This window comes from Hippoglossus stenolepis, chromosome 3 (assembly GCF_022539355.2).
Source record: "Hippoglossus stenolepis isolate QCI-W04-F060 chromosome 3, HSTE1.2, whole genome shotgun sequence".
NCBI classification, from domain to species: domain Eukaryota; kingdom Metazoa; phylum Chordata; class Actinopteri; order Pleuronectiformes; family Pleuronectidae; genus Hippoglossus; species Hippoglossus stenolepis.
Window position 1 is genome coordinate 17,299,951 of NC_061485.1, and position 27,351 is coordinate 17,327,301.

The following is a 27,351-nucleotide window of genomic DNA, read 5'->3' on the forward strand; positions in this document are numbered from 1 at the left end:
TCAATTCTCCTTTTTAGTTTTTCTTCAGCCGACCTCATACTAAGGGGGATGAAATGTCTGAGCCAATGGTAAATTTTAGTTTTGAATCACTTTAGCCCAAATTATGTCACATTGGAATTTTATCTTATTATTATCTGATGAAAAACACAGGTTGAATGAGTATCTACTGGTAACTTGCTCCTAATACTCACTGTGCTCCATGCTGTGCTCCTTGTGTGCTGTGTAGTCCTGGTGTGTTCCCTCCAGCACAGGACACTGAACTGCTGCATTGGAAACAAGTCAAAGTCTGTAATACTTGGTCTCCTTATGCCCATTGAGGGTAAACCCTGGGATCTCCGATGGGTGATTGGTTGTGACTCAATACAGACAACTGTGCCTGTCAAGCTGCTATTGACTTAAACACCCTTATTTATTTTTTAAAGATATTTTAGGGGTTTTATCATATTGACAGGAAAGTGGACAGCAAGTTTGAAATGGGGAACTGATCTTGCAGCTGCTGCCGGAGGACTCAACCCTCGTATGTGCAGCAACAAGCACAAACAAGCACATTAAACTGACTTATCATGTCTGGGAAGATCTTTGAGACAAAATATAGTTACACCGACAGTGCAGCTAAGTGAGCTTTATAGCTGTGAACTAGCAGCGCAAATCGTGTGTAATGGATTTACAGGATTTACGGTGTAGAATTAAGGGTGTGGAGGCAGAATTGAGCTGGTGTCATTGATAAACTTTAAAATCAGACAGTTCCTCTTTGGTTCATCCACACAAAAACATATGATGTCTCTAACTTGAAGGGGAGGCCAGTGGGAAAATACAGTATGTCGTCATCTTTGTGTCTTTGATCAAATCTATTGTACTGGCACATGGTCATGAATCATCAATTTTTTTAACCTGTTGTCTTTTTCAGGAGAATGGCGGTCAACAGCAACAGATTGCCATGGAGAATCCCGGGGAACACACAAACTACTCATACCAACACACCAAGTGAAGCTAAGGTAGGACAGTGACATTGACCTGTAGGTGTTTGTCATATTACTGTTATGGCAGACTGTCATGTCGGAGGATGTCTGTTGTTTCAGAAACAAATCAGTACCCTTTGTATTCTGATTGGGAGAAACCTAGAGGAATGTTGCCTCTCATTAGCTGATTGATAGAAATGTAGTATGATGTGAGGGGAGGACAATATTTATAAATGTGCTGTCCAACCACCGCAAAGCTGTTTTGATGCATAAACAAATAAGTAAAGCTTGAAAACTTGAAAAGATGAGAAATAGGAAACCACACCAGTAAATATTTTCATTAGTAGATCAAATGTCTGAGTGTAATGTGAAAGAGGTGACTTGTAGTGATGGCCCCCCAGAATTTAAATCAAAATTAAATCTGTAGAATGTGTACAGAGGCCAGTGGTTGCTATGAGGCATGATGATGTTTTATGGTATTATTATGTCAGTGTTGACTTTTCAGATGTTCCTCTGCTCTCAAGTGGCCAAACAATCAGTTCATGCAGATGAACATGCATACCAGTTTTAGATTCAATTTGGAAGTACTGTTAATATTTTCTATAAATTTTTGCCACCATGTTGAGGTTACTGTTGGATCAAAACCTGGAAACATTGGTGTTTAGTGGATATCTGATCAAACTTTGAGTCAAACCTGCCTTCACTAGTTTATTGTGAAGCAGATTCTGTGAAAAGGTTCCTTCACTTGACAGTAAGAGATAATCTTTCAGTCAAGACGTTATTAGTCCAGTATATTAACCAAATCTGTTTGTTATATTTAATTGCAAGGTCCTACTTGTATATTTGCTGTGAGAAACACATCATTCAGCAAGTTTGTCATTTGACAATTGAGAAAGATTATTTATTACCTTGCACCTCCGCATAACCAGGAGCAGGGCATTGTTTTCACCCCCGTCTGTGTGTGTATATACAAAATAACTCAAATATGGACGGAAACTTGGAGGGAATATTACTTGGGATTGTATCTCCAGGTGATTAACTTTTGTTGTGTGTTTGTGAGAGACAGCGACAGTTGGGCAAAGAGCGCTGCACACAGCACTACGTCAGAGAGCCTTTGTGTTGTGTAAGAAACTGTGGCAGGACAAATATACAGGAGACTTTATAGTGTGTATATAGGCTATAATATTATACAATGCTTGTGCAGGGTCGTATTGCTCGTCATTACAATATATACATTGCTTAGTGCTCTGGTGTGTGTGTAGCAGATTGATTGCTGTTGCCTGATTCTGATGAATTGTTTTCTAAAAGCTCTGTGTCTTGGCAGCGCATCCATACTGTGTTGTGTGTTTTCCAGCAGGGTGGGGCCGAGGGCACAACATGAATCCAACCAAACAGGATTCAGCTGGAAGAGATCTGTGCTCCATACCATCACCAAGAACCTGGACTTGAACATGGATAACAAAAGGAACATGTGTGTGCGTGTTTGCTATGAGTGTGTGTGTCTGTGTGTGCTATGAGTGTGTGTGTGTGTTTGTGTGGTGTGGTGTGTGTGTGTGTGTGTGTCTGTATTTTTTTTTTAAAAAACACAACACTTACTTCATTGGACTTTTCTGCTCACATCCTCAAGAGTTGATCAACCAAAGGTGGGAATCTTCTTCAGATAAGCTTAGATCTATTTTGATAACTGACAAAGGAACATAACAAGAAGTTTAAAGAAAATAAAAACACAGAAAAAAAACTTAAGAGAGGAGGAAAAGACACAGAGCATTATTTTTGTGCACGTAATATACAAATTCTTATTTTTAAAAAAGCATTCTGTATGTTTCAGAGTGATTCAAGGAAGAGTTGAAACACAATGTGTCTTTTATTTTTTTGTAAAATATGCAAACCTTTTATTTCCTGATGTCTGTTGTTGGACATTCTACTTGCAGCAGCGGGAGTGGGGAGGGGGTACAGGGCGACTAGTTGTACAGATTGAAACTCTTACAAACACTTGTGCTGTTCTGGTGTGTCGAGTCATCGTCAAACCGCGGGAGGCAAACCGTTTAAAGCTACTTCTTCCTGTAACTGCTGCAGAGATTTCTATTCACGCACAGATGATAAAAAAAACACTGTTTATAGTTTAGTCAAATTTATTCCTAAACAAAAATTTAAACCATTCTTTCATAAGTGAACAAAAGACAATCAATCAATTCTATTTATATTTGAACTATAGTTCTATTTTTTAGGGTTTTTAGATCATGGAAACACATTTATAGAAATAAAGTTATTTAATACTGTAGTCGCTTAAGAAGAGACGACACAGACTTTACTGGTGAGCTCTAATATTTGGCTCATAAACATTATACTAATGTGTGATGGTTGGATGAATTTTATTTCAATTTAAAGTCTTTGCACCATCAACAGTCTCCATCGAAAGACACCTGTTCATTCAGTAGTCGTCCTGCTTTATTGTAATGTAGCTCCATATTACATCCGAGCCCATGGGAAGTGGTTTTAAGCGGTTTTGTTGTGGCAAACCTTCAGGTATCATCCCATTCATCCTGTGTGGGAGGGATGAAGTGAACATGCTTAGACCCGAGTAGTTAAAGGGGACTTACGGTATTTTTCAACTGGGTTCTACGTTTATAAACATGGGTGTGTGAATGAATGATAATTATAAAAACTTCTGGAATCGCTCCAGTAGACTGCCTCATGCCGGCAGAGGCTACAATGTGATCTTATGGGGCAACTGCGACAGTCCATGAAATATCCACTATAAGTGTTTTATTTCTCCTATAAAAGACTTTAAAACAAAGTTTTTCTGGGTCTTTGCTAAGAGTCTGGCAACAACACATCTCCCTTAAGATTCCATTGTAGCAACTGTCCCTGTGTAACAGGAGGTTATGGCATGTACCATTCATTTACACACCAACTTTTAAAAAGTTAGGGCCCAGGTTGAATAAATACTGTAATTCCCCTTCAAGATTACTGAAACATTTTGTGTAAAAAGAACAATGCAGTTACTAAATTAAAGATGAAATCAAATAGCAGACTAACAAGATCCCTGAGAATAATTTGTCTGAAAGATAAGGGAGTTGTAAGTCTTTTTTTGGTTTTCAATGCTGCTGTCGTCACCTGAGTTTGATTCTCTGTCAGTGATTTATTTTTAGTTTGTAGAAAGTTAAATGTTTTCTGTTTTTATTTTTCTCGTCTGTCACTTGAAAACCTTTTGTGCTAATTTGCCTTAATTTTTTGATGGCTTTATCTTTGAAGTATATACAATTTTAGCTATAGATTTTAGCTTCCCCTAGAGAGTAGATGTTAGCTTTTCTCAGCGTAGGGAACGATGCTGTTTTCTCGTGCACATCAGGTTTTTGTTTTACGCTTGAGTTTTCCGTTCCCATCCTCGTGTCTTCTGTCCTGATACGGTCAGGCCTGTTTGTAGAGAGCTGAACCAAACTATGACTTCATGTCGCGCTGGTCCTCAAGACTCATACCAATGCTCCATCAGCGTCTGTGGCTCTGAAAGGTTTCGTGCAAAACAAGCCCAGGTATGTTTCCATCGGCATTTTGAGTGAAGCTCATTTCACCACATTCAGTACATCCAAATATGTTGAACTTTAATTTATACAGACATCAAAACTGTAGATATGTAGATAATAGAAATAATGGTTTTACCAAGGACTGCTCACTAGACCATGGAAGTGCCATTAAAGATGATTCTTACAGCCTTTAGTGAGACGGCAAGTATAAATGAATTTGTGAGTGATCCAAAATTCTGCAAAAACTGTTTTTAGCTCAGCCTTAATGTTGTTTCTCTGGATCAACTGCCTGATCTTTCATAGGATTGACACTAAGTTGTATATACTAAATGGCGACAGGCCTGTTTGAATGCCACCGAGTCATGTCAGTCGAGTTAGCTGTAGGACTTCAAGCTTTTTAATTCCCGCTCTTCAACCGTTCATGTGTGAATCCACTGAAGAGACACAGTGTGATGGCGTTTTTGACGCAGTTTGATGATTCTGTTTCTGTCTTTGTGTTGTGTTTTTTTTCACGTGTCATCTTTTTGCTGTGTGTTTCTCTGTTGTTCACCTCTGCAACCAAAGATGTTGTAGCCACACTTCCTTTAGCTCTCTTCTTTTAGCCACAGATGAGCCGCTCTCATCCGCAGGCGACCAGTCTGTCGTCTGCCGCTGGATAAAATGCATTCTTTCACTTCTGATGGATTCAGAAAGAGAAAGATTGCAGAAAGAGCGTTTACATGCACTCAATACGACATGTGGTGTTTTATTATTGTATTGTTTTCACCATGTGAGTCTGTGTGGGTTTGTCATCGTGGTGGTCCTGGAGACATCCACTGTAGGGGCCAGCTGTGGCTCAGGAGAGAGAGCGGGTTGTCCACTTATCAGCCGGTTGGTGGTTCGATCCCTAGCTCCTTCAGTGTGTAACACTAGAAAAAGCACTACATAAATCCAGTCCGTTCCATTTACTGTAGCAGAAACTACACTACATTTTCATTTAGCTGACGCTACCATCTAAGAAGACATCTCCATTCATTTGACAACACATGTGCAGCAAAACAAAATACAGACACAAGCTGAAAGCACCGGATGACAATTGAAGTGATGAATCTGGCTGGGACGTATTTGTTGTTCAAGTACGTCCTCGTCAGTGGTGTTGGAAAATTTATTTTAATTGTAAGTTAATGTAATTAGCAAAGGACTACGTTAAAAGCGTATATCTGCCATGATATCTGAAGCTATTCTCTCTATTGACAGATTTAGATTTCGGTCTCAATTACAAACCTGTGAGGTTGTGAAGACAGAATTTGTCCACAGACAGAAGAACAGACTTACTTACACCTAGTGCACACACACACACACACACACACAGTGAAAACAATGCCAGCCATCCTGTGGCGGCTGGGGATCATTTAGTAAAAGTACTCATGGCGTGGAACATCACTCAGCTGCTGTGATGGTCTCTCGTTCACATTAAGACAGCTGCAGGTTTTGTCTGAACTTTTTTGGGCTCCAACATATCAAAATCTTTCATTTGGTTTTCAAAATCAACGACTCAATAAATGATCTGGTTCTGTTTACATGTATTAATAGAATCATGAGTTGCCCTCAGTACATGTCAATGTTGCAGTGCATGTAAACCGACTCACTATGAACTTCTACAGAGCGCAGCTTTTATCAGAGATTTCTGACACGAGAGCTCATTTTGTAAATAGTCTTTTTTTTCTCTCTTGACACCATTCTGTTTGATTCTTCTTGTGTGTTCTCTTGATTTTTTTTTTATCATTTAAAAACCTGTCCAGATAACACAGTGACGAGCAAGTTTTCAGATTCAGTGCACCATGAAGGAAAATGTCATGGATATTGTTTATATGTTCAGAGAAATTATATTCCATGTATTAGCCATCACTTTTAATACAAAAACAGGATTTTGGAACTATGAAATGACCACTTGTTACAATACAGTGTTTATTTATTTTATTTTATCTTTTTACAAACTTACAAACAAAAGGAAACCGCGATGCTCCAAAAAGAGTTAGCATCATGAAAATGAACCTTAAGTTACATGTAGATTGTAGTGATACTATGATCAGTGGTGTACTGTATAGACAGTACACGATATTTGAAAAGGAAGATCTCCTTGCACTTATTATTCTTGGTCCACACCAATTTTAAATGTTTTTTGTTTTTTTTTGTAGATTTGACGGCTTATTTCATAGCTTCAAAATGGTTTGCTGCTAAAACAGGATTTCCAAGCAGGTGGTTGGATGTTGCCATGTCTGGATTTTCAAAATGTCTCCTTTCATTTTGATATAGTTGATACTAGTGGCCCCTTTTTCTATTTTACATCTTCATTATACTGATATCTAGAAACAGTTCACTACTATCATGCTATTGGGCAGTTGAAAAAACGTGTCTCTTGTTGCTCAACACTGTATGAACCAGTTTTGTGTGAATCACCAACGTTTTGAAAATGCGACAGGCTCGTCCCACTTCCTGCTTGTGAACAGTTTTCTTATTTATACAAGAACTCATTTTGTACAGTTTTGTTAGAGGAAAGAGGTTTTGATATTTGGTTATTTGGCAAAGCCACTTGGCTTCTTTTGTCTTCCTGTGCCAGAGTTGCTAAAATTGTCTGTAACTTGTGTTTTTTTATTGATTGAGATAAGATTTTCCTTCTTTCTTGGTTTTCTCTTTGAATTTGAATATGTCCTTTTTTTTTCTTTCTTTTTTTTAATAAAAGTCTTGTTTCAATGCTCGAGTGAAGTGTGTTTTTCATCACTCTTACACTGGAGGGGCTGCATTGTCCTTTTTGTTGTAGTTGTTGATTAAGATGCTCTACGTGGAGTATTAACACATTCATACCTAGAGTGACACTCGGTAGAGCTCATACCTCGGCCAAGACCAAACAGTCTCCTTAAATCCAATCAAGCTGCAACATATTTCACTCACTTATATATATCATTTCTAAATATGCCTGATTTTTTATTTGCACTATTTCCTGGAGAGTTGGTGAAAATGTAAAAATCCGTTCAGTAGCTTTTATGTGATCCTGATGACAACGAAACAAACAAAGGAGTGGACAGGGGTGAAATAACCTCAGAGGTAAAAGTAAATAAATAAAAAATTCCTATGACCTGTAGAGGGCGATGTCTAATTGAGCTACTGATCGCTGTGTTACTGGTCGGTATCTTCATTACTTGACACTCTGATCCAAAGTAAATCACAACTGAGGAACAGGACGAGAGCTTCAGTCCAGTAGGAGAACTTGAAGTAAGAACCAAGTGCTAAATCAGTTCAACAGCTCAAAGTGTAGGAGATCAGGTGATGAGGTGAATAGAAAGTTCACAGTAAGTGGTCAGGTATGTTTGGGTGTGGTGTTAGGACAGGAGGTGCATGGAGAGCCCCTATGATGGGTCCCGACCCAGATGTCGCTCTAAACTCTGAGAGAATTTGAACTGTACCTCTGTACAGTCTTTATTTCTCTGTAGGTAAATCTGAATGATCATATCCAGCCACTCATCATATCCATTTTCTGAATGCTCTCATTATGTTGTAGGTGGAAGTGAATTCCACTGGAGATGGACAGGGACTTACTCCACTTTAAAAATTTGTAAGAAAGACTATAAACTCCTCCTGTTGCATTGTTGTGAGTGCAATATCTCAGGCATGCCTCGGGGGAATTTGTTGAAATTTGGCATAAATATTCACGTGGATTCATGGATTAGTTTGTTGGTTAAAGGTAAAAGTTCAAGGTCACTGTGACTGGACAAATTATATTTTTGGCCTCTTAAAACGCAATATTTCAAGATGGGAATGGGGGAATTTCTTCATATTTGGCACAAATGTTCACTTAGATTTGAACAAGTCCTGATGAGAATTTCCTGGTCAAAGGTCAGGGTCACTGCGACCTCAAGAAACATGTTTTTGGCCTTTGTAACATGAAAACTAGACTGGGAAGAATAATACAAACTCCCACTGAGCGAGGCCTGGAGAGACGGGTGGAGTCAAAGCCAGGATGTTCTTGTTGTGATGCAATAAACAAAAATTTGCCTGTGATTTCCCATCTGTACCCTAACTCTAAAAGTTATTAATTGAATGTCACAATACAGAAATACAGTAATCATTTATCATCGTTCACATGCAGGCCAGAAACATTACTGATTATGAATCTGTTTTATTTTAATAATCACAGTATTAAGTGTTCACAACTCATTGTCCTTATAAAAATATTATCATATGTCCAGGTAAATTCACTATACAGGTAAAACATTTTCTAATATTTAAATTCTGATCCTCAGCTCGTTAACGTGAAATTATTTTCTAACACATCCCAAAGGCCACAGTAACATGACGGAGGAATTGCAACTGATCATTAAAGGTGAGGTTGGTAATCTGTTTTCTGAAACACTTTTCTATTTGTTGAAAACCAACCTTAGCTTTAATGACTAAGACTACTGTATGCAAACACATTTTCCCTTTTGTGGTGGATTTTGTAAGCTTTAAGTCTGGAAGTTAGAATGTAAATCTCTCTCTCTCTCTCTCTCTCTCTCTCTCTCTCTCTCTCTCTCTCTCTCTCTCTCTCTCTCTCACACACACACACCTTTTAAAACACAAATTCTGTGATACTGTGCATAAAAAACAAGTATAAAACAAACCTAATCTACGCAGCTTGTGAAACTTTGTTTTTATCGAACAAACTCAACCCTGCTGAGCTTCAAATTGCAGATTTCCTGAATCGTCATTTCTGTCTTAGTAACGGAGATAAACAGAGAGATGCAGCCAAGGAAACAGATCTTACTCAACTCTGCTTCTAAACCAAAACAAAACCAGATTAACAGGAATGGCCAGCAGGAGTACAGTGAACCACTAGTGAGTTACGATGTGGATAATGTCAGGACAGAACCAGCAGCAGGATTGTACAGACGAGATTACATAACCAAAAGCAAAGAACTAACAGATTACTCTCACTCTTTTCAGCTTTAACACATGCATAAAAAATGGATATGATGACTCATCAGCAATAAACCTGACATCATGTTAAGCATGAGAGTAACAGATCCTTGGTCGCCTGACAGTTTGAAATAGTTCAGCCGACCAGTAGATGTGTAGCAGGACAGTGGATGAGGTTCCTCACTAGCGTCCTTCTCCCATGATCTGCAGCAGGAAGCTGAACAGGTAGATGATGTCCAGGTAGAGGCTGAGGGTGGCGAAAACATATTCCTCTGGACTGATGGAATAACGCTTGTTCCCCAACAGCATCTGAGTGTCAAACGCCAGGAACTGTCGCAGAAAGAGGAGGAGACAGAAGTGAATACGGTGACTTTTTGCTTTCACTAAGGAGGTTATGTTTTCACCCCTGTCCTTAATGGGTTCCTTGTTTGATTGTGAACAGAACAGGATTACCCATTTGGTGCAGATCCAGATACAAATCTGAATCTTATGAATTTAAATGTGGTTTTATAAGGGTACTGTTGGCAGACGTATGTCCTCTAGTTTCTATATTGATGAAGTATGTGACTCTCACCAGAGTGAAGAGGATGGCTCCTATCACAGCATAAAGAGCGTGTAGCCAGGGAACCTGTGCAACGAGACAAAAAGCATTTTAAAAAGCGTGTTAAGAAGGATAGCAGGGAGCTAATTTAAGAAACAGCAACATGCTTTTCAAGATGATCTGCAGGGCTAATCTGTTTACGCCCCCACAGCCAAATACAGCCAGCCCCTGAGGCATTAACCTGCAACTGTTGCTCAACTCATCATTAATCACTGCTATTTTAGACTTCTTCCAGGTCCTTCTGCTGGACTTACATATCCGAAGGGGACCACAATGGAGATGGTGATGGCGCAGAGAAGCATGACCATGCACAAAGAAAACAGCACGCCCTGACACGATGTGACGTCAATCTGCAACAAAAGCAAAACCGTGTGATGGGTTTGTCTCGGGGTGACGACGTCTCTCTGTTGTGTTGCTTGGAAGCAGTTTGAAGTTGTAATTAGTCATTGATAATTAATGCAGGGATCTTCTCACCTTGCTCTGGAAGCTGAAGATGGTGACAGAGAGACACACCAGAGCCGTGATTCCCAGACACAGCATCACTGATTTGGTGTTGTAAAAGCTAAAGGGAGAACACATATTATTATACTTGTTTTTATCTCTCATCCACCTTTGATGATTGAAAATCAGTGTGTCATACAGACACATGGGGATAAAAACATATATCCTATATTCTAGTTTATATATATTTACCTTGACACAAAACCCATCATGAAAGAAATGCTCAAAGTCTGTGAGGAAGAGGAAAAAGAAAGCCATCATTAGCTGTACGCCGAGTAAAGACCAGACTGTAATGTTCCATATTTCATACTGTGAGATACTCACGAAGATAACTAACAGGATGATGTTCCAGGGAAACTGCCGCCTGTTTAGGTAGGAGACAAAATCTAAATTATATCCGAGCAGCGTCCTGTGTTTCATTTGTTGTGTTATTATTTATAATGAACAGAAGAGTTACCTCAGATTTCCACAGCAGGAGAGTGCAATGTAGGTGAACAAGAACATCATACTGAAAGGTAGAGAAAAGTAAAAATAAAAATGTGTAAATAAAAGGTTGAGAACATGTAATGTGTCATGTACTGTGAGTTAAGATAAGATGATGTGTTTGCACTTACTAAGATGCCATGTACAAGCCAGGATGAGTCTGAATATAATACCTCACGGGGGCGCTGCAGACATAGGAAATTAAACAAATTAAATAAGTAATAGTTGCTCTGGTCAGAGTGATACATTTAAAAAGACTTATTACAGATAATCATAAGAAAGTGTTACCAAAATGTGAAGAGACCAACAATAGCCACAGTCACAAAAAGCTGAACCATGAGAATGGCGTAAACCTGCAGGGGGAGATAAATGATGTCAGAGTAATGGATCTGTCACTGGGACATGTACTTTTCTGTGTTTGTGTCATTTCTGTTAATAAATCATTTTGTCCAGTACCTTCCTGATGAAGGTCCGCCTGATGGTCTTGTCATCAAAGGAGAACTGAGCCTGCATCTCCTCATATCCTGAAGGAAGACGCAGGAAGGACATGTGTCAATTCGTTAGTCTTTGCAGAAACTGAGAATATGTTTTATGAGGCAGAATTAGTCCGAAAAACTGAAGGCATCATGTGAGTGGCAGGTTTGAATGATACGAACATGATTTTCTGTTTGTTAATGTGCAGATTTGCACAACACAGCTTGTAAACTTTAATATTGTGCTCTATTACAGGAAGTAATAATTATTACGACTTATTTTGTTTCACTTTCTACTTCAACATGTTTATCTGGTTAAACTAGAAAAAAGATTGTCAGTGTTGGTACATTTGTAACTAATAGAACATGTATTAGTACTACAAGGACATTGTTTGTACCTGCTGTGGCCTCCTGGTAAGTGGGGGGTTCATTGTCTTCACTGATCTGCTGGGATATAGTTAGGGTTAACTAGGTCATTACAGTTTTTATTAATGAGCTCTCTACTTTCTCTCCGCAGTGTAAATACATGTTTACTCTCGTGCACTGGAAGCAGCACAGTAACAGATTTGTCTAAAAAACAGCCTCCATGTTGGATGAGTTCAGAGGATTAGGATAAATGTGATGAGACTCCATGTTTGAGTAACCAGCTCCGACTATAGACTTTACTTCAGTTCAACTACAGAGAAAACAAAGTTCACTCAAAGAACAATTTCACTGTGATTATTGATTGGTTGTTAATTATTGGATTTTGAACTTGTGATATGAGGATGCCATTAAAAGAGTTTCCTCTCAGAAACAGAAGGAAAGTAAAAACAATAGTCGAATTTGTAGCATCACTTCATAATGTGTAATTTGTGACCCTGGGGAAATTTGAAATGATTGTTATCGATCACAAATCAAATGACAAATCAAAGAAATTAAAATATAGAATGGAATAGAATAGAATAGATTAGAATAGAATATAAATAGTTTATTGTCATTGTACAAGAGAAAGTAGAACAACAATATTAGATGTGCTACTTCTGAAAACAATATCTAGGATATAAAATAATCAGTTACCACAGTTGTATTGTTTACAGTAGCTGTACAGTTTATAGTGTAACTATAAGGAAGAAAAGTTAAAAACATACCTTTCCCTTTTTCATGATTGTTCCCTCTCTCCTCCTTTATGTTTCTGATGTTGATAAAGACTAATCTGCACTCACTACTTGATGGTTTTGTAATATATAACTGTTAAAAGTGCCAAATCTGAAATGTCTGCTCTTGTTTTAGAGTCAGTGTTTGATCCTAAACACTGCGAGTTACGAGTAAAACGTTTCCGGAGCAGTTGTTGCTCTGAATCTGTCTGCAGCGTGCGGATTACACTCAAGCTTTATAGGCCTCCGTGTGGTTAATCTCCCTCTAACCCTGATCCCTCGCCACCCCCATCCTCGGCCCAATGAGGTCGTTCGAGAAGTGTCCAGGTATATTTCCACCACACTGACATAAAGTCAGACTGTACCACTGCTGCTGCTGAACAGGGGGGTCATTAATGTGTGTGTTTGCTGGCACCGACCCTCTCGACAGTGTTCCAGGCAGATAATCATCCTGGAGCTTACCAAAGAGACTCACGGGACTGACATGTCTAAATAACATACGCATTGCATAACTATTCTGCTCCAGTTTGAAGGAAAGAGACACAGATATATGGATATTCAGGAATTACTACACTTTATGTATGTCTATAGTGTGTGTTAGACTATATTATTGAAGCAAAAACAACAACCCTCCAAAAGTGAATTTGTTCTTATAGAATGTCTTTTATAACAAAACTTTTTATCTATGCTACTTGATGTATCAACTAGAGCTAATACAGATTGTTGAGTATTTGTTTGTTTCTGTAGTTTCTAGAAATATTTCCATTAACAAAATGGATCTAACGAACTTCTGACATCATCCTTTTGTGTAACAGACTGGTTTAGTAAGAGTTACTCCAGACTAATGAGATGGACGTTAAGAACTTCATGGAGCACAACACGTCTCCGTTACAATCAGCAGTAATGAGATTGACTGGAAAGATTTCCCACGTTTGATCTACTTGTTCTTCTTGTAAAAGTTGGACTATTACTGGCACTGATCTTCATTTTACTGTTCACTGCTTTCACAAGAACACAATTAGAAACAACATGGTTTTAGAGAAATGTGATATTTCAGAATATATTTTGTCTCCATCATAAAGTAAGGACACACACAAGAAAACGTTATAAATTATAATCCATGATGTCATTGTAGTGATTGGCAGTCTGAATAAAGTCAACTATAGGCTATATAATGCTATGGTTTTGCAATTAGCTGTCCAGTTTACAACTAATAATTACAACTAAAACATGTTTTTTTTTTATAATGTCTTCAAACCCAAGACTCTTCTTAAAGGTTATGTAGCATCCAGAATAAACTTTATTTCATTTTCCCTCTATGAAACTCTGTTCTCCTTCCCTCTTGTGGCCACTAGATGTCACTAGAAGACAGTGAAATAATCATTATGTGGGGACTGTGTATCAGACACCGAGTAATGTGTTTTATACTTTACTGCCGTTGTTGTTTGCCTCTTTGCTCAGAGAAGTGACACGAATCAAAAGATTGAAAACTCATGATGCATCTTTTTCCTTTTAATTTGAATCATGTGAGTGAGATTATATTTTATGACAGCACATAATCCACAGTCATGGCTCAGTCCCAACCCTCTTCTCCAATAACTTTTTTATAAGGTAAACACAATGAATGTGAGCATTTTAAATGTTTTTTAGGCACTAAATCTAAAACCAACAGCAACAGAGTAAAAACTTGTGGGAAACCGCAGAGACATTGTTAACTAAACTTTAAAGATTATTATTACAAAGATAATAACAAAGTTATTTTGTATAGTTTAGGCTGAAAAATAAAGTAACAGTAAGAACCTTTTAATGAGCAGGTATCTTTGTTTTTTTTAACTCACATGGAGAGCATAGTCACGAAGGCCTGTTTTTATATGTTATATACATTTTTTTTTTTTTTTTACCCGAGTTACATGACAGGAACTAAGAAATGAAACTGTTGCATGAGAGATTACATCACCACAAGGTCTTTATAGGTGAGAATAGAACAAATGTATTGTAGGATGGGGAAATTTATGTTTTTAACTGTACAAGGTCCCTTTCAAATAAAGTAAACAAATATATAAAAATGACGGGTGGGGTTTAAAGTAAAAGAAACAAAGTAAAAGAAAATAGTTGGAGGAAAATAATTGGTTAAGTGAAAAGCTTTTACTCAGTCGAACTTCAACTACTAGTCCCAGTGTCTAAATATGGTCATTGCCAAAATGTTGTCCCTGGTCTTACCATCCTGTCCACTAGGTGGCGTATGAAGCCCTCAACATGATAAATAGAAATGCCAGAGACACTGGAGCTGATGCATTTTGAGAATAAAAGTTTTGCTGTGTTTTTATTAAAGGAGAGCAGAGGGCAGCTTTTAGTTCATGTTCAGTTTTTATTTCATGTTTCACAGAGGGGGGGATGTCAACCATTATTACCTGTAAAGGAATACAAATCTGTGCTATTTTGTTGTATAGAAAAAGTATATGTTTGTCTGATATCAGCAGTATTTAAATGACCGACATACAATGGGCGTATCTGTCCGTTTTATTTCTACGCTCAGCTTCTGATGGTTACAGCTACTGTTTAAGGAAAATGTTCCCAAACATTGATCCTAATTTGATTTTCCCAGGCCTTCTCTGGTGATAGCAGTGGTGAGGACTCCTTGTTCCGTCTAGAACCCTGAGTATTCTCCTCCAGTGACGTTGCATGCGCAGGTCCCGAATACACCCACTGAACAGCTTGTCTCTTCAGTGTCATATTTACATATATCTCTGAACAGGAACCAGTTCAGTTCATAACCTCCCTCCCTGCGGGCGCTCGCCGCCTCTGCTCCTCAAAAAACTCCCTGTGACCATCACCTCATTTGGATTGAAGCATGCCACTCTTGGAAATCACATTTACTTAGAACCACCCACTCAAAAATCAAGTGACGTTTCTTGTTAGTAATAAAGCCCCTAATGGCTCTCAGAACCCGACGCGTGATTGGCTGATTGCGTCTGTTGCTAGGCTACGGCCCCACAGTATGCCTCGGCGATGCTGATAGTTGACTCTACTACTTTAAGGAGGAAAATGAAGAAAGACGAGCACAAGGACGGATGCTATAGAACGTTATTTTAATAATGGTACTCTATGTTTGAACCATAAAACATTTACAAAATATTCACAAGGTGATGCAGTCAGTTGACAATACATATATTTCATTTATATATCTTCAAATAAAAAGCTTATACTCAGAACACATGGTTCAAATGCTGCCGTCTCTGCAGTCTGTACAGCAACTCTATTATGTGTGACATCATACAATATTTTCAATACTAACTTTAATTTACATATCAGAGAATCTGCCAACTAGTGAGGGTATGCACCAAGAATAAAGGTTATATACAAAATATACAACAGAACACCTCAACATATTACCCATCAGACACTTTGGTCGGAAATGACCAAAAACTTCTCCCTGATTACCGCATACAAATATACAACGCAAATCATTTCTTAAAAATGTCTTATTATTTCTCAGTCACAGATGAGTTATTTTTTATATATAAAGATTTCCCACATGGTGACACATTGTGAAAATAGCTTAGATCATTTGAACAGGGCAAACACAAACCATCCTCCTAACTGTGATAGACATTTCTATTGCTATGATATATAGTAATGCAAGAGGTTTCTCAATGTATGGAAGTGCATTATTACACTTGTAGCATGAATGTACAGTACGAAATCATCGTTGGTGAATGTTTGCATGTGTGTTTTTTTCTGGGAAAGAGTATGAGCTTCCCTCCCTCGAGCTTCATGAGCGTCAGCGGGAGGAGACAGTCTGGTGAGGAACAAAAAGGCCTCTTTTCTTTTTGGTCTTTAGAGGTGAAACTGTCTCGGACAAAACTCCAGGGGGAAGAGGTAATGACTTGGTGGTTTGGATGTTGACTCGAAGAACATGAGGAAGAACACAGACTTTGTTTTAACAGTTTTTTTTTTTTTTAAGCAACCCTGGAAGCAACTGGAGAAGAGATCAGTTTGAGTTCAGGAGCTTCCACCTCCTACTGTGCATCTATCCTTGGCTGAGTCCACTCGGTCACAGCAGCTCTGTTGGCACAGCTCCCACAACAACTACCATCAAGCAGGGGCCAGTGTACTGAATGTGGCCGGCCTGGCTTGCATGGGGAGCCGGGTGGCTGTTTCCCCCCCCAAAGCAGATACCTCGGTAGGCTGCGGGGTCGTGTGAGCTCAAGGGTCAATGCGGAAGGCCAAGAGCTTGTCAGAGTGCTGGTTGTTGAGCGTGCGCAGGTCTGGCAGACGGAGCAGCAGCTTAGGGAAGAGGGTGCTGTCGTCCGGGCGGCGACTGGTGATGAGAGAGCGCAGTGCTTTTATTAGATTCTCCTGCAGAAGCTCCACTGCTCCCATGTCCACTATACCAGAGCGGTCTGCAGAAAAGGAGAAGGAGAAAGTGGAGGTTAGACAACAGGAAACGTGACATTTATATAGCACGTGCATGTGTGCATATTGGCACAAGAGTCTTACCAGCTGACACGAGCACGACGGCCATGAAAAGAGCCATCTCATCCGGCTCCAGACCCAGATATCCGAGCTTCTCGCTGAAATCAAACATGGCGTCCAGTAAGGAGCCCATGCCGAGGGCCCTCAGTGACGCCAGGGAGTAGGTCTGTCCGTTGAGGAAGGTCACTGTCCTCTCCTTGGGGTCAAACAGTGAGCAGAACCTCACCATGAGAACCTGTGGACAGAAGCAGAGAAGTTAGAAATAAATCGTGGAAAACAAGAGAAGCAAAGAATAAACGTCAAATTCCAAAAACTAATTTAGTTTAAGTGAACGTACCTGGAACGTGCCAGATTTGAGCAGCATGACCTGATCATGTTGGCTGAGAGTCTGGAAGCCGGGGATGCTCTTTGCAAACTCCACTACTTCTTTGACAGCAGGGGTGAAGCACTGGGAGAACGACTCCCACACCTCCTGACTGGAGCGACTGGCTGGAGCCACAGGACAGGAATTGAGTGGACACGCCTGGAGGGGACAAGAGGAAGAGGAGAAGCGTTAGGGACTTTTTATCGACATTCATTTTATAGATATTATATGTGTATCAAAGTAAAAAAATGCTCACCAGCACTTTGGCGCCTCCGTTCAGCTTCCAGGGGCAGGCGTTTTGGTTCTGGGAATCATTGGCTGGAAAACTGTTCTGATTGGCTGAGTAGGACTGATGTGATAGGTGGCCACTAATGGGGCACTGATTCTGATTGGAGGAGTATGTGTACTTGGCATTGTCCATGTTAGTGTTGGTGGAGTTTTCATTGTTGGTGGAGGCACTGGGGCAGTTTGTGGGGACGTGGTAGCTCGACGTCCGGTTCGCCTGCTCCCCGTGAACCGTGTGCTGGGTCGTCTGGTGCGACAGGGCGGGCTCCTGCACCGAGCCGTTCTGATAAGAGGATGGGCAGACGTTGCTGTTGTGGGAAGCCATCTTGATAGGTTTCTCGTCGACGTTCGTCAAGCCGACCTGGTAAGACTGCGACACGGGGCCTTCGTTGGCCGTGGCGAGGGCGTCGCCGGGAGGTGACACCTCCATTTCCATGGAAGCCGATTCATTGAGGCTGTTCATGTAGCTCTGCATCTCGTCCAATAGCCTCTGCTTCTCCCGCTTGGGAATACGCCCGAAACGCACAGCTGAGGAAAACAGGAGAGAGCATCCTCGGTTAGAGATCATCGACGTCGGGCATCCACATCACTGCCAGCTTCTTACTGGCAGCACTTACATTCATCCATAACACAGTTACAATCAGTTTCATTTCACAGCACTTGCTCTTGCTCTGATATGAATTCAACATCTGAAACTCAACTGTAATCTCTACACAACTAATCTCAAAGACCGCTCTGACGCAGTCTGTCTCCATCCCAGCTGTTTCACCACAACACGGACTCTAAAGCCTTCATCTAGTGCGCCCGCCTCATCTTCCTCTCCATCCCTTCACAATCCTCCCTTCCCCCTTTTTTCAATAGCGCACCTCCACTGACAGCCCTATTTATAGAGCTCTGTATGCTACACTACCTCCCCTTCATATCTCTCCCCTTCTGCTTTTCAGTTGAGCACTCTGTTCTCTCTGTTCCTGTGGAAGTAGGTCACTGGGTCAACAGCGTTGAACATGATGTCATTAGTAAAGTGACAGAGTGAGTGAGTGGTGGAAAGGTCAATAAAGACAAGAGAGGCAGGTAGGAGAGGTCGAGAGACGGAGGGTTGGAGGTCGGGAGGAAGAAAAAGGGATGATGAAAAATGTATATGAGGGTAGATATTATAGAAACAGAAATGGCTATAGGAGTATAAAGTTATATATATGACTGTGGGATTGGGTAGAACCAATAACCAACATTCAATTATTCTGTTTAATTAATTAATTTGAGAAAATAAAAGCATGTAACATAAGGTCACTCATAAAGTTTCCCTGTTGTAATATGATGAATTAGCAGGTGATGTTTTTAACTCCCTAGTTCGGGCTTTTTTTTGGGTCAACTAAAAATGTTTGCTCCAGAAAAACCATGATTTATCATCACCTAGTTTAGCCCCATCCCTGGAGAGCAGACCCCTGAGGCGAAATAAGGCAGTGGAGCAATTTAGCTGCAGTAATATCATTTTAATTTCGAGTGCTGGTTTCATGAATAACATTAAATTAGTGTTTGTAATTGTCAGTGTTGCAGGGAAAGAAGGAAAAAGCAGCAGCAGGTAAGACGGTGTGTCTTGGTGAACACGGGGGGTAATCAAGTACTTTGTGCCCCAATTTCCCAAAATAAACTACATCTGTCACAGTTTCTGTATGACTGATGACGACTGGGACTCTGCAGCTCCTCTCGCCATAAATCAGACAGCGGGGGCAAGGAGAGAGGGAGGCAGAGAGGAACAAGAGACAAAAGGAGGAGAGAGGAGAGGGAGGAAATGATGATGAGGAAAGAAACTTGCTTCAGACCCTTTTAACTTCCAGGAATTCACTTGGACTATTTCACATCATATTATATGAAGCTTTAACATCTGATCCCGTGCTACCTATCAATTAAATCCTCTCCTCTTCACCGAGAAAAGTGAAAATGTATTTGGTTTTTTATTTAGGTCTAATGATCTGTGTAAAGCACATTAACACTCACCATCTCTGGACATGCCCACGGACAGACACTTCTTAAAGCGGCAGTGTTGGCACCGGTTTCGGTTCATGCGCATGATGAGGCAGTTTTCATTCTTCACACACATCTTGTAGTGGATGTTCTGCTGAATGCTGCGTCTGAAGAAACCCTGGAGAAAGCACAGGAGGAAGAAAGACTTTAAAGCATGTCTGCTCCGACAGAGTTTGTGTGTGTGTGTGTGTGTGTGTGTGTGTGTGTGTGTGTGTGTGTGTGTGTGTGTGTGTGCGTGTGTGTGTGCACCTGCTGATAAATTAAATGTCTAACAAGATGCTGTCTCACCTTGCAGCCCTCGCAGGCGTGCACACCATAGTGGAACCCGGATGCGATGTCTCCACACACCTTACACAGAAGCACCATTCCTCCAGTTTCTATGAAAGAAAAATACATCCATTATCAGAGAGGAAAATACAAAGACCATGACGTGAACATGGAGGAGGAGAGCAGGATGGATGGATGTGAGTGGATATACTCACTGGTGAACGTGCCAGTGAAACCACAAGGTCTTTTGGCCACCGTGGGTTGGCTGTAGGCTGCCGATGATACCGTCGTAACTTGGGCAACTGGAGCATTGTTTACTTCGGGAAACTGGAAGACCATTTTCGGGGAAGGGGTTCCGCCCCCTTGTTCGCCTCTCTGCCTCGGGGGCCCAATCTCCTGAAAGAAGATGCCCTCTGGGGACGAAGGCTGCGAGTGGGAGGAGGGCGACTGGGTCTGGTATCCGCTTGATGGGCTGCCAGGACTCGGGCTGGCACTGCCAGATGAGCCGGCGTATAAGATGACACCACCTGGAGGAACAGACACAGAAGGTCAGCTCACTGATCCTCATCTGGGTTTTCTGTTCACATGCACAATAGATATGCAAGTGCTGAGCAATACTCTTCTTTTGATTCAGTGTGCGTAGTTGGCAGACGTCCACAAACACACCCACGCGAAAACCCCGATCATTTTGAACAACAGAAATGTGAACTGGGAGTGTTCACTCGTTTAGATTGTTTAGAAATAAAGGGTCGTGTGGAAATAAAGCTAGAGGAACAGCAACTCTGACCTGTATGTGGCACATAATCTGGCACATAATCACTGGGTCGTGCCGACTCTGAATCAGAAACAGTGAAAACAAGCTGCCTGCATGTTGCTTTTAGTGATTAGTGACACTTTGTTATCATGTTGTAAGTAAAAAATGTTAAATAAGCAATAACCAGGAATGACACCAACACATTTCTGTTGGTTTAACTAACACCCACGTACGGCAAACAGTCGCAGCACGTGACTTGGTTGAAAAACATTATGGATTAATTGACCCGATAAGGCAGCCACGTGCCTGTCATACACTCACTGTATTATAATCTAATACTGTAAAACATATTCAGACATGTATGGGCAATAGGAAACAGCACAAGACGTGCATCAGTAGGTATCGGTGCCACAAGCAGGTCTTTGTCTAGGGACGTCACATCCAATCGGAAATGCCCTATTCCCCCTCACCACATAACCCATCCAGCCCCCCCCCCTTGTTTTGCAGACAATGTTCTTCCCTGCGAGATGAAAGACAGCCCCTCACGTGCAGCCAGCTCCCTCCCTCCCTGCCTTCAGCACTGAGTCTTTTCTCCTCTCTCTCCTCCCACCGCTCCCTCCCTCCTTCCCTATCCTCCTCCTCCCCTCCCACTCTCCCTCCCCTATTTGGCTCCAAGCCTGCAGACCCATCTATCCGCCAGCCACCTGACCGAGCGCTCACATGGACTCTTGACACAGTTCCCGCCCGGCTCACAAGGCTCTTTGCGCAGTCCCGTGTAGACGGCAGCAGCAGCAGCAGCACAATAACAAGCGTTAGGACAAATCACGTTTGGAATAGAAAGAGAGAGAGAGAGGGAGAGGGCTTTAATGCTGTGACTACAGACGTAGGGGGGGGGGAAGCAGGGCACATATGCCTTCGGTTGATGCATTTCTCAGAGTCACTAGAAAGTGTGCAGAGGGCAGCAGTCACGTTGTCACTGTTTCGACACATTCGAATGATTTGCTTGGGGGGGTTTCAATCAGTTGGGATGGTCATGGTGCATTTGGATCACAGGTGTTAAAGCGTAGGAGTGAGACAAACCCACCAAGATTCATTCAACCAGTTTTTAGACTGGCATCATTCTTTTATTGTTTTCTTTTCTTTTACAATTTTAGACAACTTTGTACATTTGTGCTGACATCTCTGAACCGTGTGGTGATGATGATGATGATGATGAAGCCGGTTTCCTGTTCACAGTTTGCCCTCCTTGTAATTTGCAATTAGATCACCGTGTCAGGTGTCTAATTACTTTAGAATAAAAACCTGCCAACCGGAGCATTTCCCACGTGCAGCAGTGGCATGCTTTAGATGCTCCACCCAGGATCTGTGTCAATCACACCATCATCACCACGATTGCACAATGCGGGTCACTAGCAGACAAAGATTCCCAGTGAAAACCCTTTTTCATATCAGATGTTTGCTCTACTCTATCCCTGATCTCTCCTCAGAGGCTGGCTTGTTGAACTGTAGTGACCGTGTTATCGACAGCGTCTCTGCATATTTCCTCTCAAGGACCTTTAGTCATCTAAGAAGGAAAAAAAAGCCCTGCCCTTCTCTTGCACTTTCTCTCCTTGAGAAAAACACGTGCTGCATTTCTGTTTAGCTCTAAGTGCCTCCTTAATTCCACGGCTCACACGTGTCAACACTGACTGCGAGGGGCTCTGGCCTTGAGAGCATGTGTGCGGTGTCGGCTCCAGTGTCAGCCGGCCTTTGACTTCACCTCGCACACAAACGCTACATTGTGCGTGTGGCGGCCTCCCAGTGTGTCTGTTGTGTAACAAGGGTAGAAACCTTATGGCCATGTGTGTCACCTGCGGAGAGAAGCGGTGACACCCGACATGTGACAAACAAGCTCTTCAAGCATTCACAGTCAAACATCCCCACCCCTCCTGCTGTCAAAGCATTACCATGTTCTGTCTCGCTGTAACCATTTCCAGGAATCGGGTTTGACTGGGTGCCAGTACGAGCTCTGAAAATATCGCTCCTGCCAGGCACAGGTTACAACATGTGACCTGTGGGCCCACGTATGGCCATAACAACTACAGTACAAACACAACGCTCCACTGCCCCTCCTTTTTCCAGTTCTCCGTGACTTCCACTCTCATGTGATCCCATCCCCTGTACATGCAAGCACGCCACCATGTACACTCAACACGGTTGGATCATATCACAGAGGGGGGGGGAGTGGAACACATGCTCCCTCCTGGTCTGTCCTCTTTCAGGAGAACATTTACAAATGCACATGGCCTCACTCCACGTGAAGCAGCTGGCCTCATGACAGATGCCTGTTGAGCACTGGGGATTCGCTGATGATTCACGCATTTATAAAAGACTTAGTTATGTATTTGTCCTCCACTCGACTGCTATAAAAATAGGCATGTACACAATTTATATGGCCGGATAGAGAAAGACAGAAAACGCCCTTTGCCCTGTCTTTTGATTATCAATGACCTTTTAGGGGCCATTTATAGTATGGTGGGAGTCTACAACCTCCATATCGTCAAAATGAACATGCTAACAAATAAATGTTAATAAATGTCCCGTTGTAAATTTATATTGCACATAAGAGCCTAAAACACAATCTGTGTCATGCCTCTAATAGCACTAGGTCACGCTAATTGTAGTGATTGTTCCTTGTGGCTAAGTGCTCTTGCTGCAGCTGCCACTTAAATGAAGGGCGGTGGACAGGGTGGTTTGCCAAACCCCGGGTTGAAACACCGTCCGGTGAGTGTCCGCTCACACTAAGCGAGTCCAGTGCGTCTTCTAACCATTTCCCAACCAGTTACAGTAACCAGGGGGCTGGTGATCCTCTGTGACCCACTGACCAAGCTGCAGCAGCAGGAGGAGGAATCCCCGCTGCAGAGAGAGAGCGGGGCTCAGAGAGGGAGAGAGAGAGAGAGAGACAGAGAGAGAGAGAGAGAGAGAGAGAGAGAGAGAGAGAGAAAGGGAGAGGGAGGGGGCAGTGTGCGGGGAATCACGCGCGGCACGTTGATACAGAGGCTGTGTACACGTGCTGGCAGCTCGAGGCGGGGTGGCTGCGTGATTCAGAAAAAAAAAAAGAGAGAAAAAAAAAAAGAAAAAGACGGAAGGCAGAGGAATGAGGCGCGTGACTCATAACACAACCAGGACTGTGCGTCTGTGGTGGGAGGAGGACACACGACACGGGGCGGACATGTTCTCTCTGTGGGCTTCGACCAGGTTTCAGCTACGTGCTGGTCATTAGTGGTGACGTCACGGCCGTTATGATTCATTTGCCTCGGGCTCTGAGGCGTCTGCCGGGCTTAGCCCACATCTCCAAATGTTGGCCTATATCTCTATAGTCACATCCACCACTTCCTCGTTAAGAGACTCAGAGCTAGGGTTGGTTTTAAATAGGTACGCGGAGCCATTGATCATCCGCCATCAGCATTTCGTTTCACAATTCATCCCCTGGCAGAAGGAGTCATGGCCGGTTCATGGAAAAACCGTTTGGCACCAGTCACTTGCTCCTGCCCGCTGCTTGACACATAGCCCACATTCACATGTGTCATAGAGAGAGAATGAAGAGTCTAGAATGAATTAGATCCAAGTGACCTATTAACACAGATCGCACTCAATAAAGGCAACATTTCCCACTCTCTCCAGCTACCCCTAAACGCATCACTAGTTACAGTAGTTCCGGGTATTTTTAGGAAACAGAGAGCAGCAGCTGTGTGACAGGATGTGTGTGTGATGGTAGATTTGAAGATAACATCAGTGGGAGTGAAAGAGAGAAAGTGAGAAAGAGATGCTGCTGCTGCTGCTGCTGCTGCGGAACCAACGTGCCTGGTGGTCGCGGGGGGCGTCTTGGGTCACGCTTCACTTGAGTGCGAGTGTGTGTGAGTGAGTGTGCGTGTGAGTGTGTGTGTGTGTGTGGGTGTGGGTGTTTACAGGAGAATCGGAAGTCCGCGGCTCAGATTTGACGACAGAGCCCCTCCCTCCACTCTCCACTGTCCGCAGCACCAGGCTGGAAGCCACATGTTACACATGCATCTATGCTTCACCTGCATCTATGCTTCTAACCATCACCGTGCACGTGGCCGCGACAGTTTAAGATTTAAGACGCAGGTAGGTTTAAGTGGTTATGTCAGTGTAGTGTCAGTGCTGCAGGGACAGAGCTCAGATGCATGCTGGGATCCACAGTTAAAATCCAACTAATGTCAGGTGTATTGGAAATAAATAATCCTTTTACGCATACACTCCAACAATATAAGCAGATATTGACCCTTGGAATTATACACAAGTAGACAAAAAGTCTATAGAAATATCACATGAAAACCCCTATAACAATAATATTAAAGTGCTGTGGCATCTTTCCCATTAAACACCATTAATAATCCCGTCACAAATTCCTGCTTCTGGCACTGAAATAAAAGTCTCCACTGGTTTTACGCACAAGAACCAAAGTGCAATGTGAGGGCAACTTACCACCAGGGCTGTTCTCCATGTTCTCCGCTCGGTCGATGCTGCTCTCCGGTTCCGTGGTGTTAGATCGTGAGCTGGTTTTAATGCTGGACCGACTGGTACTGCTGCTGCTGCTGCTGCTGCTTGCCACCACCGAGGAGTTTCGTGGACACAGGTGAAAGGGTCATGAACTGCCCAGGCATAGAGCGCGTATCCAAAATCTCAGAGAATCAGGAGTGCGCACAGGGCAGTGGGGGTGAGAGCCCAGCCAAAGACTCCAAAAAGAGCAAAGTAGAAGAAATGTGTGTTTGCAAAAAAAAAAAATTGTTGAAAATGATCTGTTATTGCCTCAGATCGTCTCCAAAAGGTGAAGGGATGCGCGCGGGGGGCTGCTCGGCTCTGCGTCCGCACACCTTCCGCTGCTGCCAGGCTGTGGTGAGAGGTATCACTGTGGAACTGTGTCTGAATCACAGAGGGTCCCGGAGCTCTCAGCTGCTTGACACGTACAGTCACAATCACAACATGACCGGAGTGGAAGTGGTATAAGCTCCTCTCTCTCTCTCTCTCTCTCTCTCTCTCTCTCTTTCTCTCTCTCTTTCTCTCTCTCTCTCTCTACACACACACACTCATCAATGAGCAACACACGTCCTAAAATAACCAGCACGTTTTCAGGTGTCTGAGAAATGTGACCAATTTTTTTTCTCCTTCCTCCCTCCCTCCCTCCCTCTCTCACTCTCTCTCTCTCTCTTCTCTTTTTTGTGCGCCCGTTTGTTGACGCGTAGCTATCAGGGATGTCTCTCCCCCCCTCCCTCCCTCTCTCTGTCACGCTCTCTGAAAACATCTCACCCTCCTCCCCCTTCACGCCCCCACTTATTTTTTTTTTTTCTCTTTCTGGCTTTTTCATTGGCCGAGAGCCCCCCTCTTGGACACGGCACATTGGGCTCGTTCGACGCAGGAATGCTGGTTAAAGCTCTCCAACATGTGCGCATGGCATGTGAGCTGGCGCTGCCCTACTGACACACATTTTATGCTAATGAGCTGCCGAGGCTCGGCCATAACAGGGGAAGAGAGGAGTCAGAGATGGGTGGAGGAAGAGCGAGGTCTCACTCCCCTACCGCGTTTCCAAGACTTCTCTCTCACAGGTTTGCTTTTACAGTGAAATAATAAAACTTAACCCCCACTCCACTTCTTATCTAAATAAGGTTATATGGTGCTTGCAAAAGGTAATGAGGACGAAACAGCACAGAGAAAAACAAGACAAACTAGTATATACAAAACAAACAACATTCGTTAAAAGTAGGCTAAAATCAGGCATTAAAAGGCTTTTCCTATATAAACAAAAAACATGTTTTAAGCAATGATTTCCAAACAGTGCTTCTGAGGCAAGGAAGTCCAGAGCCTTATATACCCATATTCCTGTTTTTAAACCCACATTAGGAGTTATATGCAATTTAATTAAACAAGGTGCAAACCCACAAAAAAAGGCACTTGACTCCTTCCCCATTGCCAGAAAGGGAGTTGGCCTTTCTGTTATTTTTTCACCTGGGTGTCTCGTTTCCATCACTGCTGATCGGAGCCAGAACCAATAAAAACCTGTGTCGACTGCAGAGTTGTTTGTGAATGCTGATTGTATCCACTCCCATTGTAGAAAACCAAAAGTGAGTGGATATTAATGGTTTATTTGACCAGTGGAAAAGAGGCTATGGTTACCAGCCTTTACTTAGGTATTATACCAGCGAGTGTTAGTTGGAGGACCTAATAGATTATTATTATATTATAGATTATGACTTGGAGAATAATGAGTTATAGTAGCTCCATAATATAACTGTGGGCCAGACCATGCTGAGCTTTTAAAGTTATTAAAGCAATCTTATATCAATCCTGAATTTAACAGGCAGCCAATGAAAGGAGGCAAGAGTAGTTGAGATATGGGCGCCATTGTTGGGTAAAGGACAGTAAGGCTGATGGCCAACCGGAGAAAGAGGGCAACTTTCCAGCGGCCGGAAAAGCTCCAGGTCTAAAATATCGAGAACTGTGAAGGGCCCTCCAACTTACATTATGTGTTCTTGAATACTACTTTTAAGACCCTCATAAGAGCTTATTCATCATAAAT

The 27,351-nt window shown here is 42.2% G+C and overlaps 3 protein-coding genes across 5 annotated transcripts in view; 1 reads left to right on the plus strand and 2 right to left on the minus strand.

Moving 5' to 3' along the window:
- Positions 1–2,904, plus strand: part of rbms2a (RNA binding motif, single stranded interacting protein 2a) — a 29,433-nt gene extending 26,529 nt beyond the window's left edge. The window contains exons 13-14 of one of the 2 annotated variants that reach the window (XM_035151503.2): positions 908–995; positions 2,314–2,904. In XM_035151503.2, the coding sequence (XP_035007394.1) occupies positions 908–988 (81 nt within the window). In that variant the 3' untranslated portion in view covers positions 989–995; positions 2,314–2,904. The remainder of the gene's footprint in view (positions 1–907; positions 996–2,313) is intronic. The other variant, XM_035151504.2, reaches the window with a different exon arrangement.
- A 5,719-nt stretch (positions 2,905–8,623) lies between these two features.
- faim2b (Fas apoptotic inhibitory molecule 2b) lies at positions 8,624–12,912 on the minus strand. 2 transcript variants are annotated; one of them, XM_035151506.2, is made up of 12 exons: positions 12,604–12,912; positions 11,872–11,917; positions 11,457–11,524; positions 11,289–11,353; positions 11,132–11,185; positions 10,975–11,025; positions 10,842–10,881; positions 10,710–10,747; positions 10,491–10,578; positions 10,271–10,366; positions 9,990–10,043; positions 8,624–9,745 (listed from the first exon to the last, which is right to left on the minus strand). In XM_035151506.2, exons 1-12 carry the CDS (start codon positions 12,616–12,618, stop codon positions 9,599–9,601), a joined length of 762 nt encoding a protein of 253 aa, XP_035007397.1. In that variant the 5' UTR covers positions 12,619–12,912; the 3' UTR covers positions 8,624–9,598. The 2 variants fall into 2 exon arrangements, with proteins under 2 accessions (XP_035007397.1, XP_035007396.1); XM_035151505.2 differs by having other exon boundaries at positions 11,872–11,920.
- A 2,769-nt stretch (positions 12,913–15,681) lies between these two features.
- LOC118105114 (nuclear receptor subfamily 1 group D member 1) lies at positions 15,682–25,918 on the minus strand. The gene is made up of 8 exons (XM_035152530.2): positions 25,263–25,918; positions 20,239–20,550; positions 20,045–20,133; positions 19,730–19,874; positions 17,706–18,262; positions 17,423–17,608; positions 17,110–17,320; positions 15,682–17,012 (listed from the first exon to the last, which is right to left on the minus strand). The coding sequence occupies exons 1-8, from the start codon at positions 25,279–25,281 to the stop codon at positions 16,816–16,818; spliced, it is 1,716 nt and encodes a 571-aa protein (XP_035008421.2). The 5' UTR covers positions 25,282–25,918; the 3' UTR covers positions 15,682–16,815.
- Positions 25,919–27,351: the final 1,433 nt, after the last annotated feature.

Excerpts from the sequence above, each read along its gene's own strand:
- faim2b (XM_035151505.2), bottom strand. Across the intron at positions 11,525-11,871 it reads TTACCAGGAGGCCACAGCAG|GATATGAGGAGATGCAGGCT; the intron begins GTACAAACAATG and ends GTCTTCCTTCAG. Across the intron at positions 10,579-10,709 it reads ATGATGGGTTTTGTGTCAAG|CTTTTACAACACCAAATCAG; the intron begins GTAAATATATAT and ends TTCTCCCTTTAG.
- LOC118105114 (XM_035152530.2), bottom strand. Across the intron at positions 20,134-20,238 it reads TTTCACTGGCACGTTCACCA|AAACTGGAGGAATGGTGCTT; the intron begins GTGAGTATATCC and ends TTTCTTTCATAG. Across the intron at positions 18,263-19,729 it reads CGTGGGCATGTCCAGAGATG|CTGTGCGTTTCGGGCGTATT; the intron begins GTGAGTGTTAAT and ends TGTTTTCCTCAG.